Source organism: Electrophorus electricus, chromosome 4 (assembly GCF_041902795.1).
Source record: "Electrophorus electricus isolate QZ-2024a chromosome 4, ASM4190279v1, whole genome shotgun sequence".
NCBI lineage: Eukaryota > Metazoa > Chordata > Actinopteri > Gymnotiformes > Gymnotidae > Electrophorus > Electrophorus electricus.
The window spans coordinates 485,654-499,735 of record NC_137500.1 but is presented as its reverse complement, the minus strand read 5'-3'; the positions used below and the strand labels follow the sequence as shown (position 1 = coordinate 499,735).

General features: G+C 44.3%; 2 protein-coding genes and 1 long non-coding RNA gene across 6 annotated transcripts; 1 reads left to right on the top strand and 2 right to left on the bottom strand.

Moving 5' to 3' along the window:
- Positions 1-570: 570 nt before the first annotated feature.
- Positions 571-4,289, bottom strand: LOC145657373 (uncharacterized). 2 transcript variants are annotated; one of them, XR_014122997.1, is made up of 4 exons: positions 2,035-4,289; positions 1,835-1,917; positions 814-1,342; positions 571-708 (listed from the first exon to the last, which is right to left on the bottom strand). It is a non-coding gene; the product is annotated as an uncharacterized LOC145657373 (long non-coding RNA). The 2 variants fall into 2 exon arrangements; XR_014122996.1 differs by having other exon boundaries at positions 814-1,917.
- Positions 4,290-4,418: 129 nt separating this feature from the next.
- Positions 4,419-9,904, top strand: glmp (glycosylated lysosomal membrane protein). Its single transcript, XM_027020397.3, has 6 exons — positions 4,419-4,588; positions 5,182-5,454; positions 6,158-6,352; positions 6,556-6,774; positions 8,292-8,560; positions 8,798-9,904. Exons 1-6 carry the CDS (start codon positions 4,496-4,498, stop codon positions 8,967-8,969), a joined length of 1,221 nt encoding a protein of 406 aa, XP_026876198.1. The 5' UTR covers positions 4,419-4,495; the 3' UTR covers positions 8,970-9,904.
- On the bottom strand, positions 9,577-14,021 carry tmem79a (transmembrane protein 79a). 3 transcript variants are annotated; one of them, XM_081711749.1, is made up of 6 exons: positions 13,914-14,021; positions 13,527-13,808; positions 12,013-12,871; positions 11,409-11,603; positions 11,011-11,233; positions 9,577-9,727 (listed from the first exon to the last, which is right to left on the bottom strand). In XM_081711749.1, exons 3-6 carry the CDS (start codon positions 12,575-12,577, stop codon positions 9,577-9,579), a joined length of 1,134 nt encoding a protein of 377 aa, XP_081567875.1. In that variant the 5' UTR covers positions 12,578-12,871; positions 13,527-13,808; positions 13,914-14,021. The 3 variants fall into 3 exon arrangements, with proteins under 3 accessions (XP_081567875.1, XP_026876199.3, XP_081567874.1); XM_027020398.3 differs by lacking the exon at positions 9,577-9,727 and adding an exon at positions 9,997-10,642; XM_081711748.1 differs by lacking the exon at positions 9,577-9,727 and adding an exon at positions 9,997-10,642 and having other exon boundaries at positions 12,013-12,867.
- Positions 14,022-14,082: the final 61 nt, after the last annotated feature.

The following is a 14,082-nucleotide window of genomic DNA, read 5'->3' as shown; positions in this document are numbered from 1 at the left end:
TTACCAGCTCTGCAGCTGATCTCAGATCAGTCTGTGTTTCTGAGTCAGTTCCTCTACAGCTGAGGGAAGATAGTACTTTTGTCCGCTTTTTGATATTTCATTGCTGGGATTTGTGTGTATGACTTCAATTGACTCTTGAACACTGTGAGGACAGATGTGTGCTACTGATATAATGGTAACTCTGACAGTAGTAATCTCCTGCATCTTCAGTCTGCACTCCATTGTGTTGTTCAGTAGTAATTTAATGCAATTTGGTTCCTCTCCTCCACAGAGTGTGTAATTGTTCTGTATCACATCCTCCCCCTCCACACCTGCAGGAGGTCCCAGCTGCAGCAGTGCAGTCTCTGTGTAGTCTAACTGAGGGAGGTTTTTGTACGACTCTCTAACACTGTGTGAACACAGGACCACTATGGTAACTCTGACAGTAATAATCTCCTGCATCTTCAGTCTGGACTCCTCTGATGGTCAGAGTGAAGTCAGATCCAGATCCACTACCACTGAAACGAGCTGGAATGCCTGACTGTAAGCTAGTAGCCCTGTAGATCAGGAGTTTAAGAGCTTTGCCAGGTTTCTGTAGGTACCAGGATACACAAGGTGGGGAACAGTCTGTGGGTGCAGGACTGATTCTACAGTTGATTGTGACAGAGTTTGCTGGAAGAACAGATTTCACTGCAGGAGTCTGAGTCACAATCACCTCACCTCTAGAACCTGAAAATAATAGACCAAAACATCATGGTGATTTAATTCAGATTCATTTATTACTCAGATATGGTGATGTGATATTTGATATAAATGACCACAGACTGACATTACCTGGATCAGTTGTTCAATATAAAGCAGTGAGTTTCCTTGAGTCCAGAGGAGCAGTGTGCAGATGAAGATGGGGATCAAAGTCATGGTTGCTGTGGGTGAAGTTGCTGGGACAGGCAGCTCTCAGTCATGAAGTGTTAAACTCACAGGACTAAAAACACTCCCAGAGCACTGAAGCAGGTGCTGCACATGCAAAGTGACCTCTCTCTATGGAAATAACTCTAATACCACCTCTCTTAGCTTACATGATAACGTGTGTGTGTGTGTGTGTGTGTGTGTGTGTGTGTGTGTGTGTGTGTGTGTGTGTGTGTGTGTGTGTGTGTGTGTGTATATGTGTGTGTGTGTATGTGTAATTGTATCTGTCTGGTGTGTCTCCTCTCCAGACGGTGAAGCCCTCCATGTCTCTGCTCCCTCCCTCCTCTCTGCAGCTGTCTGAGGGATCGGCCTTGCTGCTGTGCCTGCTGTCTGTCTACTCTCCACAGGGGGCGCTGGTGAGCTGGACAGTGGATGGCTCAGAGGTGAAGGAGGGGGTCTGACCAGTGTAGAAGAAGAGAAGAACGGCCGTTACAGCCACAGCAGCACCTTGACCCTCAGCAAAGCACTCTGGGAAAAGGTGGAGGAGTTTGGCTGTACGGTCTCCCATGACAACGACAATCATCCAGTCACATTCCAAAAGAGCCACTGTGAAATCTAGCAGCTCCAAGATAGAATTTAATATAGAGCTCCTTACATAGACATCTACAATGGAGTTTAAATTCTATATAATCTTAGATTACTATACAGTGTCCTGTTGATGTACCTTTGTTTTTATTGTACTAAAATACAGCTTAATTTTGGACATTGTTTTATTATAGTTAATTACCATTGTCAGTATTATGCGAGAGTTTCTTTAGTTGTAGATTCAGTGCAGTTTTCTTGTGGATGAGTGAGTTTGTCTGTAGAAGTTAAACATCTGCTGCTCTATTCTTGGAGAAAGAACCACTCAGTCCTGTTCATTTAAATCTGAGTTTCACCCACCACTCACCTTCTCTATCTGACTGGCTTACTGGTTCAGACTGGCTGTTTGTGTAATAGGTTTAGGGTGCTGGTTTCACTTCTTGCTTTAATCTATAAACAGAATTCCCATGACAATAAAGGACATTATTAGTAATTGTATTAAAATAATTAAACCAATGATAAAACAATGAGATGCCAAAGTTAAAAAATAATTTCATAATCTTATACCTCACTGTTTGGGCTGACCTTTGACCTTCCATTTTAATCAATCTGCTTCAAAGGAGAAGTAGAACCACATGTATATTGCCCCTCATAATCTGGGTCAATATGAAACTATGAAGCCATGAGGTACCTTGAGTCCAGAGATCTAGTGTGCAGATGAAGATGGGGATCAGAGTCATGGTAAAGGTAGTCAATATCAGACCTTTTCATTATATGTATTTTTTAATTCGTTTATGAAAAACATCTGAAAAAATAATCTGTGTATTATAGACACTCCCTTTTTTTTGTGATTTAAGACTAGTCCAGTGATAAAATCAAATTTAAAAGGTAGTTCCCAAATATTTGATTTGTTGTTCGCTGTGACACAGTGTTCTTCACTCCTGTAGGGAGACCGTTACTGTGTGTTTCTGGGATGAGGAGACCTGATTTGATGATGTGTCTCCCTCCTCTGGTCAGAGTGTGTAATGACAGGCTAGACCAGTGTTGTTCACACCTGGAGTACCAGAATGACGTTTAGTGTTCCAGGACTAGGAATAAGGAACACTGCACTACACAGACACTAGAGGAAGAGGAAACACACCCACACACACACACAGTGACTGAGACCATCAGAAGATTAGTGGATGCTCTGTCTGCTGTGCCAGGGTGCTGCTCTTTATTCTGGTGGCCAGAGCTCATGTTTACCTCCTGTCAAACCTGCGTTTGAGTCCTGGGTACCGTGGCTACCTTCAGTGTTCACTGCACATGGTGTCAGAAGTGGGATTGCAGTGAGGCCATCAGTAATGTGACCCAGGTTGATGAACCCACCCCTGCTGTGAGGGGACATGTGGACAGTGTCACCTACAGGATCACTCCCTGGAGGTGAAGGTATTGTGTTGGAGACTATCACTCTCCAAAGGGAAGGATGGTATGATGGAGACTGGGAGAATGGCTCCAGCAGATCCCAGGAACAACAGACAAGATCTCCATCAAGAAGAAGCTGTTCCTGGGAACAGCTAAGATACTCATGAACCATAAGCTCCCAGGCCTCTGACCTGAGCTTGAAGGGAAAAGAGAGGGGGGGATATACAAATTAATCCAAAGAAAATTCCATCTGAGTAACTGCAGTGTACCGTAGTAACAGTTGTAAAGATATTCAAAATTGTAACGAAGCACACAAGATTTCCAGAGAGCTGAGCAAAGTATGTGCTTCTGATAACATTAATCAAATCACTCATGGGACTTTAGCTCTCCATGGAATGAAAGCTACGCTTTAAACATTTACTTTTTCCATTATTAATTGGTTACTGCTCCTCCTATATAGACTAGTATTTTTAACTTTTTTTTTTTGCGCTGGCTTTTCAAACCAAGTTTTTCTGTCTTTAAAAATCAAGTTCATTCCAGCACATTTATTTATTCTGACAGAACAGCGTCTACTTTAGTCAGCGATGTCAGCTGACTAAAATCAGATGACTTCTCTGTAGCGCCGTGAAATGAGCGACAGTTATTGAAAAGTCATATGACTGTTCCATCAAAATAAAAGACAGCATAGGAAACCTATAAATGGTTGCACATAAAAAGAAGGAAAGAAAATAAAATAAATCGAATTAAGCGCTGTGATTTTTAAGCAAGGTAAAGTATGCTGTTGTGCCATTTTACTGGAATGGACTAACTAGTTTGTTCACAGTAAACTAGTTAGTTAAAAGTAACCTATTTCTGCTAAATATGCAAAAATTGAGTTGACTATATATGATATTAATACAACATATAAGAACAACATATAAGAATTTTGACAATATAGAACCTTTACTCAAATTAGAGGGGTTTTTTTTACTTGAGGTTTTGAAGTGGAATGTTATTATCTACATAATTTTTTAAAAATACATTTAAAAATGGCTTAAAGATTGTTTGCTTGTTTTCAAACAGGCTGAGACACTGAGACATCATCAAATCTAGCAGGGTTCAGTGTGTCAAAAAGAACACCCATTTTGGGTGTTTAGTCTGTAGGTTGAACTAGTGTGGCTGGGAAATATAATTTTGTGCTGTCACTTGAAATTTAAAGAATAATGCAATTTGGAAGTCAAATATACATCTTTGGACAACTGAGGCCACATCTGGTACTAGGCGATGAGTCACAAACAAAGGACTCTCGTGACTTTTGGTATATAGCCAGTAATTCAACTAGTGTGGCTCTGAAAAACATTTGGGGCTAGAGGTTTTGATTTACACAATTCCTTCTTACTATTTAATCATGATGCATTTTTGGTCAATGTATAATTTTGTTACATTTGAAATAAATCATATTAATTATAATGCTGTTTTATTTATTTGTTTATTTATTTATTTAATGTTTCCTGTTTTTAAAATGTACTTTAAAATGTTCAACTGAGACTTTTATTTTGACAAATTGATTCGCTAACGTGGCAAGTGTTGCTAGAATCACAATGTTCAAAACAATTTTTCATTCTGCGCTTGTTTGTCGGAGGGGATGTCGACCTCTAAAGCTCGGTGTTGTGTAGCATTGTTGCTTATTTTTGGTTGTGCGAATGCATTAATGGGGAATGGAAATTTCCGTCGAAAGGTTAATTCATTGTACTCATCAAAAACTAAATGGGCTAACCCCTGAAATGTGCTCTGCTTGCAGATTTAGAGTTCGCTATCAAACTTTGTTTTAGCTAAAGGGGAAATGTCCGGATATCTAAATAGACGAATCTAAATTAATCTAAATAAATAAGAACGGGTAGAGCTGTTTTAGGTTAACTTAATGTAGCTAAGATGGCTAGATATATTTAACTTGGGATTGTTAACTACCGGATGAAAGAGTGCGTTGGTTGGTTGGTTGGTTTGTTAATCTCGTTAACTCTACCCCTATACTGTCTACATGGGCGTGTTCCTGTTCGCCTGCTTCACTTCCTCCTCCTCCTCGTACTCTTGGTTAACTGAATCTTCATGTTGCTGCAGAACTGGGATTTACTGCAGTCCGACAGTCTTACCTACTTTACATTTACTTGGTTTTTATTATTGTTGTTGTTGTTTAAGTTTAGTAATCATATGGTGAGGCACTGTGGAAATCAATAATTCCTCAGATTCAATCATGAACAGTTATCTGTTTTTTGGACTTGCTCACTCTGAAATGTCAATTTATTTTGTTTATTTGCTTATTTAATCCCTCAGGTATCCCTAGAGTTAAACCCTGGACTGAAGCCTCCCTCCACAGCGCCCCCTGGAGTCAGTCTGCTGCATGTGCGAGCGGTGGGTGGTGATGACACCCTGCACGTCCTCCTTTGCAGCCTGGAGGCTCCTGCAGTGCTGCTGGTGCACACCAACTCCACAGAGTCCTCGCTCCGGGTGGACTGGGCTGCCTTCCTCAGGGGCAATTACACGGGCAGCGTCCAGGTGGCGCCAAAGAGCAGTGTGCAGTATAGCAGTGCGCTAGTGTTCACCAGGGTACGTCTCACTTTTGTCCACTAGGGGGTGCTAGGGTTCGAAATGTTCACCATATGATAACCCAGCCTAAGAATATCGAGTCATAAGTGTTGACCATTTAAAAACACGCATCCGTGTTTATATTAATGGAACAATTTATGATGGAAAAATTTTTACGAAACTAAGTTGGAATGGAACATCCTAGGTTGTTGTTTTTTTTAATTATTGTTGTTGTTGTTGTTGTTACTATTATTGCATATAAATAGTCAATGCCTTGTGCAGCTAACGTTAACTCTTAGCCCAGAACAGATGGCTGTTTCACTTGGCTGTGGTCAGCAGTGCCATGTTCTTCTGTGTGTTTGTAACTTTATCATAAATGATGACTAACACAGCAGAGGTATTGGGAGCCGTGTAACATGTTTATGCAGTGCACTGCTGAGCCTCAGGGTCTCCACGCACTCTGTGTTCGAGTCTGCTTTAGAGTGGATCTGGAGGGAGGGGGCACAAACTCCGTTTTTGGGGTCGTCACTAGACACCACTGATGCCAACAACAGCAACAAAAGAAAGAGAACGGTGCAATGCAGAAATGTTTGAATCTGTATTTTGGAAAAGTTGACTCGGAGGTCATCCAGTCATACAGTAGTTTGAGTGCTTTTTGTAGTAACTCACTAAGTGTCTGTGAGTAGGTTTCTAAAGGTTTTGGCGTCTTTCTCCTCTTTCTCAGGTGTGGGAGTACGACGATGTAAACAACACCGCCGACATGCAGGACCTGCCTGTGTCCAGCTTCCTCCCACCCTACGAGCTGCGGGACTTCACCTGGGATAACCTGAACGAGACTGTGGACTACACACACCACACTGCCCTGCTCTGTGGGAGGCACAACACCTCAAGCTTCAGCAACGGCTCCCTCTGTCTGCGTGTGGGTGCAACTACACTCAAACATTCATTCTATCCCAAAGTTTTATATCGCATCACTTGCATGGTGTGTATGATGAGTGACTCACCAGATCATCGTGCTAACTCCCTACCACTTGGTTTCCAGCATTGCTGGTGAGCTCACCACTCGTGTACTGTTTAAGTCTTTCATTCAGTCTCTTATTGACATTTGAGATGTTCTCTCAGTTTTCAGCTTTTGACTCAGAGGGTCGTGAGGAGGAATGGCCAAGCCTTCTCCACAATGCTGACTCCTGTCAGCTGCGTCTGTGTTTGGACCGCGTGACGCCGCGGGCCAACCAGTCACGTTTCGGTCTGGAGCTCCAGGCAGTAAGTGAAGAGGGGTTCCAGGCTAGCGTAGACGTTCACAGATCCATCGATGATGAGTACACGCCCTCGATATTCCAGGTATGACAAAGCCTTCTACTGAGTGTGACAGAAGAGTGATGGGTAGCTTTGTACTAGGGAGGGGCATGTCCATCATTCAGAAGCAACAGTGACCTCGTTTGGTTGTGTGGTGATGGGATCTGTTTTCCATGCCAGTCCTGGGGGGAGGAGTCTGAGGTGATGGGCGTTGCACCCAGGAGTAACTGATTCAGGCCAGCAGCTGGGCTCTGGACAGGAGCTCAGCTGTCTGCCACTGCTCAGACCTGAGCTTGAGGGGCAGGGCTTAGGGGCAAAACATTATCGTTAATCTTAAACCCTGCCAGATCCACACAAGTATAGACCCATCTGGAGAGGTGTCCCTGTGACGGCAAAAAACCACAGAAACGTGTAATGAGATGGCCGCCATCCAGGAGATAATGACAAACTCTTCTTGTGCTGCCTGCTGGATGCCAGAATATGACTGAAGGACAAATTCATTATACTTTTTTATAGGATGCCATTGTCAAAGACAGCCTGTGAGGCAAAAAGCAGAGGGCTATGGTTGCAAGCGGTTTAAATACAGACTGATCTCTGCAGTAGCCTTACAGCAGGAAATACTGTTTATACCTGTTACCAGAAATAACCGTGTTACATACACCTTGTTGGCAGCAGCTGTATTTCTAGTGATTCATGTTGTTCTAATGTGCATTAAATTGAAAATGTTAACACTAACCCAGCTAAGGACCATTCACCAGTAGTATACACTACAGTTGTTTAATTAGTTTATAATAGACTTTGTATAGCCACGTTTTTACATGCCTGCCGCTGACTAGACAGTGTGTTAGTCCATAATATGCAAAAACCATATGACGGGTCTCTGTATTTAAAGTCCTGGATGTTACCACAAAGTACAAATTTATCAAGAGTTTTTCCTTAGATATATGGCTACTGTAAGCTACTGGTAAGCTACTGAGGTGAAAAACGCGCTGGTTGTAACAGCTCTACCCATCTATCCAGCTGACTAATAAACACGAGTGTAGAGGGACACAACTATAGTGACTGATATTTAGAACACTCATATTACTCATACAATCGACACGGGAGATCGACCTGATTGAACATCAGCAGTCGCCATCCAGACTTCTGCTAGCAAACCGGTAAAGGTTTCCATAGAAACAGGATGTTTCAGACAGAGGTCCTTGATCAGCTGTGCAAGCAAAGTGCTTCTGAAGTTCTAGGAGGAGGAACCAGCTTGTAGTAGTAAAAGATGTTTAACTCATAACATTCATTCCATTGGGTTGTTACTTTGCCAACTTCAAAAGCACTTTGCTTGCACAGGTGATGGACCTCTGTCCACATCTTCGTGTGTCACTGGTTCTTGTGAACTTCACAGTAAGGGATTCCCATGTTTGGTTGGTGAGATCAAAGGGTCTTTAAAGTAGATGAGTAGATCTTCTTATGAGCTGGTATCTCCAGGAGTCTAACTAGCTACAGAGTGGTGGAGTCACGGAGGTGTTGGCAGTGTTGACTGTGTGTGCGCGTGTCTGTCTCTCTCCCAGGTATCCCAGTGGCTGTCCCCCCCTGCCAACTCCACCCCCTCCTCCACCCAGGGCTACATTCAGTGGAAGGCTGTGGCATACCGCAAGTCCAAGCCTGTCCTGGAGGATGCTACGCCCTGCCGGCACTCCCAGCCGCTGGATCTCCCGCAGGCACCACCTTCGGGGCTTGTGCTGGCCTACTTCTCCAAGCAGGCCTCCACCCGCGGCCTGAACCTCAGCTTCAGCATGGCTGGAGACGCCTCCTACAGCTCCACCAACTTCCTCAGCTGGTGGGTGACCGGCGATGCCACGGTGGGCGGCTCCAGCAGGGGGAGCTCTAGGCTTAATGTGGTGTTACTGGACTGGCAGTAAATGTAAACGAAGTTTCTAGATAACAGTTGCTGTACTTTGTGTTATACCTGACTGTATATAGATTGTATGGGGATTTTGGTTGATAAGAACTTATGTTCATTCTCACTCTCTTCCTCACTTCCTGACTCCATTGCACACTCTCTCGCCCTCTGCAGGACGGTGCTGGTGGGAACAGGTGCCCCTCCAGCAGATTTCTTCTCACTGTTGGTGATCGCCATCATGGCTGTTGGGCTTGGCACACCTCTTGCCCTCATCCTGGTGGGAGGAGTTTATGTCTATATCCAGAAAAGAAGGCAAGACTCCTCAGCCTATGAGTCCATCAACTGAGGCCACTTAACCATTCTGCCCCACCCACACATGTGCACTAGCCAATGAGCATACGTTTCTGAAGTTACACATACCACTTAATGCAAACAGCCAATCATGACTGACTGCTGTAGTTGACTGATGGCTCAGTGTCTTCCTGATTAATGCCGTTTACCCAGTGGGAACTGAAGGGCCTTTTTAACTCTTTTCTCAATGAACACTGTGCAGAGGAACAGAATTCTTTATCTGTTCACTTAAACTAAAACATTAAACTGCACAACAGCCAGGTTGAAATACTGGAACTGTGCACATGGTTTGTCTTCCCCTTTCAATCCAGCGGAATAGAGAATGAAAGCAAAGCTGAAACTGACTGCTAAAATTGCTGTCTGTGGGCGGAGCTGGGGAGGTGCATGGCGTGTTTCATTGCTAGCGGATGGTGCCATTCACCTGCCAGCTGGAGGATCAGGGGGCCCGTACAGGGGGTGGAGCTTAAGATGGAAGGATAGAGCTGTGAGCGGGGTGTGTGGCATGGGGCAGAGCCACGATGGAGCAGTGCTGTGGAGGTTTGCACTTTTGTACTAACAGTATCTCAGGGATGTGGGTCTGGCCCAGTTGTCTTCTGGTCCTGCTAGGATGTGTTGGGATTGGTGCACTCCATGCCGGAGAAGGACTCAGAACGTGAGTGACTGGAGGAGACAAGACAGTAGGGAGTGTCGCTGGTGTCATGTTCAGTAGCCTTGTTCCCAGATGCTCGCCTCTTCCCCACAGAGAACTGAAACCTGCGGTGCGGAGATGGATGTTCCTTCAGCCCTGAGCGTTAGATTTAATGTTTTTTAACTGTTGAATTTTTGTAAATTGTAAATTAAGTGTGGCATTAAGTCTCAGGTAATCATACTTGTGCATCGTGTGTACATACTTTTAATTAACTTGGCAAAATAAAAATTAGTCATGTTTTAGTTTGTCTTCCTTGAATTTAAAAGCTTAATTTACTAGATTATCAAACTATTAATTACCTAAAGCATAAATAACAGGTTCTAAGACTGAAACATCACTTTGAAGATCTGTTTTAATGTCAAAAGGCACACTTAAGAAGCCGTGCACACATTTCTGCTGTAGGTGAGTGCAGCAGAAACCTTGCAAGACACGCAAGAGCTCCACCAAAATGCACACATTGGAGCTTCTACAGACAGATGTAGTGTACTTATGAGTTCTGTACTCTCTAATATACAACACACTAACAGGGATTGTGGGGAAAAGCACTTATAGCAAAATATACCTTTATTATAAACAAACTATGTAAACAACGTTTGGTAATAAAACACTTAGAAATAATTTAGTTACTAATTTTTTTTTTTTTATGCTGCAAATTCAGGTTTCATGAATTGTGTATTGGCTGTGAAGCACTGGCACAAACGTGAATAAAATCACTGGGAAAGCACTGGAAGGTGTGTGTTTCTCTAAACATAATCCTGTTACCAACTAAATGAATCCTCATTGGATACCGTCAGCCCCACCACCTCTCTTTTTGGAGTGGGGGTGGGGGAGGGGCCACATCAAACACCGCCTCCAGTCCAGTGGACGAGCAGACGAAGTAGAGGTTCACCCCCAGCAGAGCCAGTAGGGGGAAGAAGGACAGACCGAACCCTAGCGCCCGCACGCTGCTGCCCAGAGACACACACGTCCAGTAGATCAACCTGTGCACACACCATCACGTGTTCACTTGGACTGTTTACTGTTCACGCTCACTGTGAACACTCTGTTTACTTTGGTGTTGCAACACCTCTTTTGGGCATTTATTAGTAGAACAACTGGGAAATTTCCAGAATGCAATGAGGTTTTCTGAGATTGCTGCTAGGGATGTACTCTCTCCTACACACACACACACCCCATTATAGCCCCAATCTGTCACACATGCACGCACACAAACACACAACTGCCTCCAGCTGCTCTGGATAAGAGCACCTGCCAGATGTGTTAAAGGTATGTCAACATACAAACACATGCACCTGCCTCTACCTGTCTGTCAACACAGCACCTGTCATACACATGCCCACACACGCACCTGCCAAACACGAAGATGATCGTGAGCAAAGGAACCAGTTTGAGCATGTCCTGGTCGATGTACGTCGCCGTGACAGCAAGCTGGATGAAGTAGAGGATGTAGAGATGCAGAGAGTCTCGGACGTAGTTGCCATGGACAACGACCTCCCGTCCCATCTGCCTCACAGTATACAGAGGTCTGAGCACCCCAAACTTCAGCCGGGACACACCCTGAACCAGCATACCTGAGGCACACACACACACACACACACACACACACACACACTGCACCAAAGGTCTGAGGAACACACATGCAGCCCCAGTAGGTTTACATATAGGCTTACATCATGTGACATTTATTTTAGTGCATTTGACATTCCACAGTGAACTACATTAAAAAAAAAACAGATTCATACTCACCCAGCACAATGGGGAACGTGGCAAAGAAGGCACAGCGTAAGGTATAGACCAGCCTCAGGGCAGCAGTGCTGAGGGGGGGCGAGTCAAAGGGGAGGAGCTTAAATCCTGCCCAGACCAGGAGGGGGAAGATCACTGCAGCAGCTAACAGAGATCCAGTCAGCCTCACCGCCTCGCTGCAGCGTTGACAACAGGAACCTGGCGGAGCGAGAACAGACGTGACCTGAGGAATGTTAAACACAGACCATCATATTCTATCAAAAAAGTTTCTTCTGTTCTCTTAACACTGAAGAGTGCCTCACGTGCCTCAGCATTGTTATCCACACACAAGTTACACACATACAGCTAGCCAATATTTAGCAAAAAGATTTGTTTGGTCCATTTGCATGTTGATTAGTTTGCTCCTTGTAAGCATTACGTAGATTCCAAAACCACACAAAAATGCCAATACAAAGAAATGATCCAGAAACAAACAAAACCTTTCTAAACAGCACTTGTATTTCAGGTTTACATATGAAATCAAAAACTCAAATACCTAACTAAAGTGCTGTTAAAAAGGCAGTACTACAGTGATGGCACCGGCTAGACAGTGCGCAGTGGCACTCACGGCTGGGTTGTTGCAGGGCCTGGATCCACTGGGGTTGCTGAGGATGTGCTGGGTGAGGCTGGGGTTGCCGACGCTGTGGAAGGTTCCCGTGCGGCTGGGTCGCGGTGGGAGGTTCTGGAAGCTTCGCTGTGCTTCCTCCGTAGTGTGTGTTCTCGCTCCACCCCACCTGCTCCATGGGTGGCAGCACGATGGTCACCAGGGGGTTAAATGCATAACCTGCCTTCTCTGGCATCCAGCTCTCCTGGTCGTCATCCTCCTCCTCCTCGTCGGCCAGGGAGCCGTCACCCCTGTCCCACACTCCTCCATCACTTTCCTCATCCTCCCATTTCTCCACCTCCACCTCTCCGCTACTCCCATGTGCACCCATCTGTCTGGCACTCTCCGTGCGGCTCTCGGGGTCATCAGACCACCCCTCGTCCTCTTTCTCTGGCCACGGCAGTGTGCTGGGCTCCACCTCCACCTGCATGCCAGCTCCACCTCCCTCCTGTCCCTCTGTCAAGACTACACCTGTTGCAGGTGGGTGGGGTTCATCTGGCTTGGGGTTAAATACAAAGAGCTCTGCCATCTGTGCATGTGAGTGTGTAAACACAGTTAACCTCAAAGTCGCACTCTCTACAACTGTGTTTTGTTGTTGCTGTGGTTCTGAATCACTAATTCAGACTGATTCAGTAACAGACACACTTATTAAATGTTCCATCTCTGTGCACCTCGCTGTCTGTTTATACACACGTAGGCTGCATCTCTACACATTTGGTAGAGACACAGAAACACTGAAAACACTGTCTGTACACGCAGGTCAGGCTGTGCTGCAGAGGTTGATGAAACGTGGGCAAGAACGATGACAACACCTCCACACTTCCTAGGAACAGAGTTGTAGTTAGGGTTAGCATTCCCAAAGTCAATTACTATAAAGGCTTGTCTGAATAACTGAATATAATATAAAATAATAGCATGTAATATAATAATATAAAATCATAAAGCATAATGTACAAAATAATGTTTAACGTAACAAGTTAACCAATTTGGAGATATTTCACATTAGACTTCCCAATTTTTACACTCATTTTCTTTCCCTCTCTCTCACACACTCACACCAGACAGCAAAATTATTCTGCTCCAAAAACAATCCTGCCCTTCCTAGATCAAGTGCGTTCCCGGGGGATTAGGGGGGGGTGGGGGTAGGTGAAAAAACAAATTTGTGGTTAGCCCTTCCAAAGTCCACTGACTGCGGATAACAGGCTGAATAACCGACCAACAATATGTAACGTAAAACGTAAGTCACATGAGTCAGAAAGATCGGGTTAAAATAAACGTTCTCTTCCTCTACCTGCCGTTTCCTACCACGAAATTAAAAATTATTGTCCAAGAGCTGTCCATACTGAAGAAAAAAAAAAAAAGAAGAATCCATCTAGATAAAACATAATTCAAACAATTTAGATAAAAATAATTGAAAATATGTTTTTAAAAAGACCCCGAACACCACACACTAGGTTTTTTCTGAAGGTATTACCTACCGCGAATAGCCAACAGCGACGTAAAGGCACCTAATCCGCCGGGCTACTGTAAGCAGTCGGTAAAACATCGCCGTGTCTTATCCCACGGTCCATTCCGTTCCGATCGTCCTTTGTGAAACATAATGAATAAAGTCATTTAAAAACCCAAACAGATGTGCAAGGCGGGGCCAGAAGTGGCAGTGAAGGACAGGTGTGGCAGGTGACGGGTTTACAGGTTGCTTCCCTTCCTTCTCCTGAATGCCGTGTGGTCGGTTTTGTTCACAGCTTAATGCGCGCGCATCACTGAAGAAAAAGAATAATTAACCGAAAATCAGTAAATAAAATATTTTAAGACAAAGTTTCTTGAATTAAAAATTATCTTAGTTTATACCAGAATGTATTTCCTACTTGTTTATGAGGTTATTTTTTTGAAGACTTTGTGAAGTGACCATTAGTGAAGTTAATTAGCTTCCAGTGTTGCTCACGAGCAGTCAAATGCAGCGGACACACGTGACCACTCGCTGCACGTGTCCTCGCGAGGCACCGTGCAACCAAACTATCGATTGTGACGCAGCCA

Bases quoted from the DNA above. Each gene is read 5' to 3' on its own strand.
- glmp (XM_027020397.3), top strand. From the start codon at position 4,496: ATGTCGACCTCTAAAGCTCGGTGTTGTGTAGCATTGTTGCTTATTTTT. The intron at 4,589-5,181 runs GTTAATTCATTG...TTAATCCCTCAG, and splicing joins ATGGAAATTTCCGTCGAAAG to GTATCCCTAGAGTTAAACCC. The intron at 5,455-6,157 runs GTACGTCTCACT...CCTCTTTCTCAG, and splicing joins GTGCGCTAGTGTTCACCAGG to GTGTGGGAGTACGACGATGT.
- tmem79a (XM_027020398.3), bottom strand. From the start codon at position 12,577: ATGGCAGAGCTCTTTGTATTTAACCCCAAGCCAGATGAACCCCACCCA. The intron at 11,604-12,012 runs GTGAGTGCCACT...TCGCTCCGCCAG, and splicing joins GGCCCTGCAACAACCCAGCC to GTTCCTGTTGTCAACGCTGC. The intron at 11,234-11,408 runs GTGAGTATGAAT...TGTGTGCCTCAG, and splicing joins CACGTTCCCCATTGTGCTGG to GTATGCTGGTTCAGGGTGTG.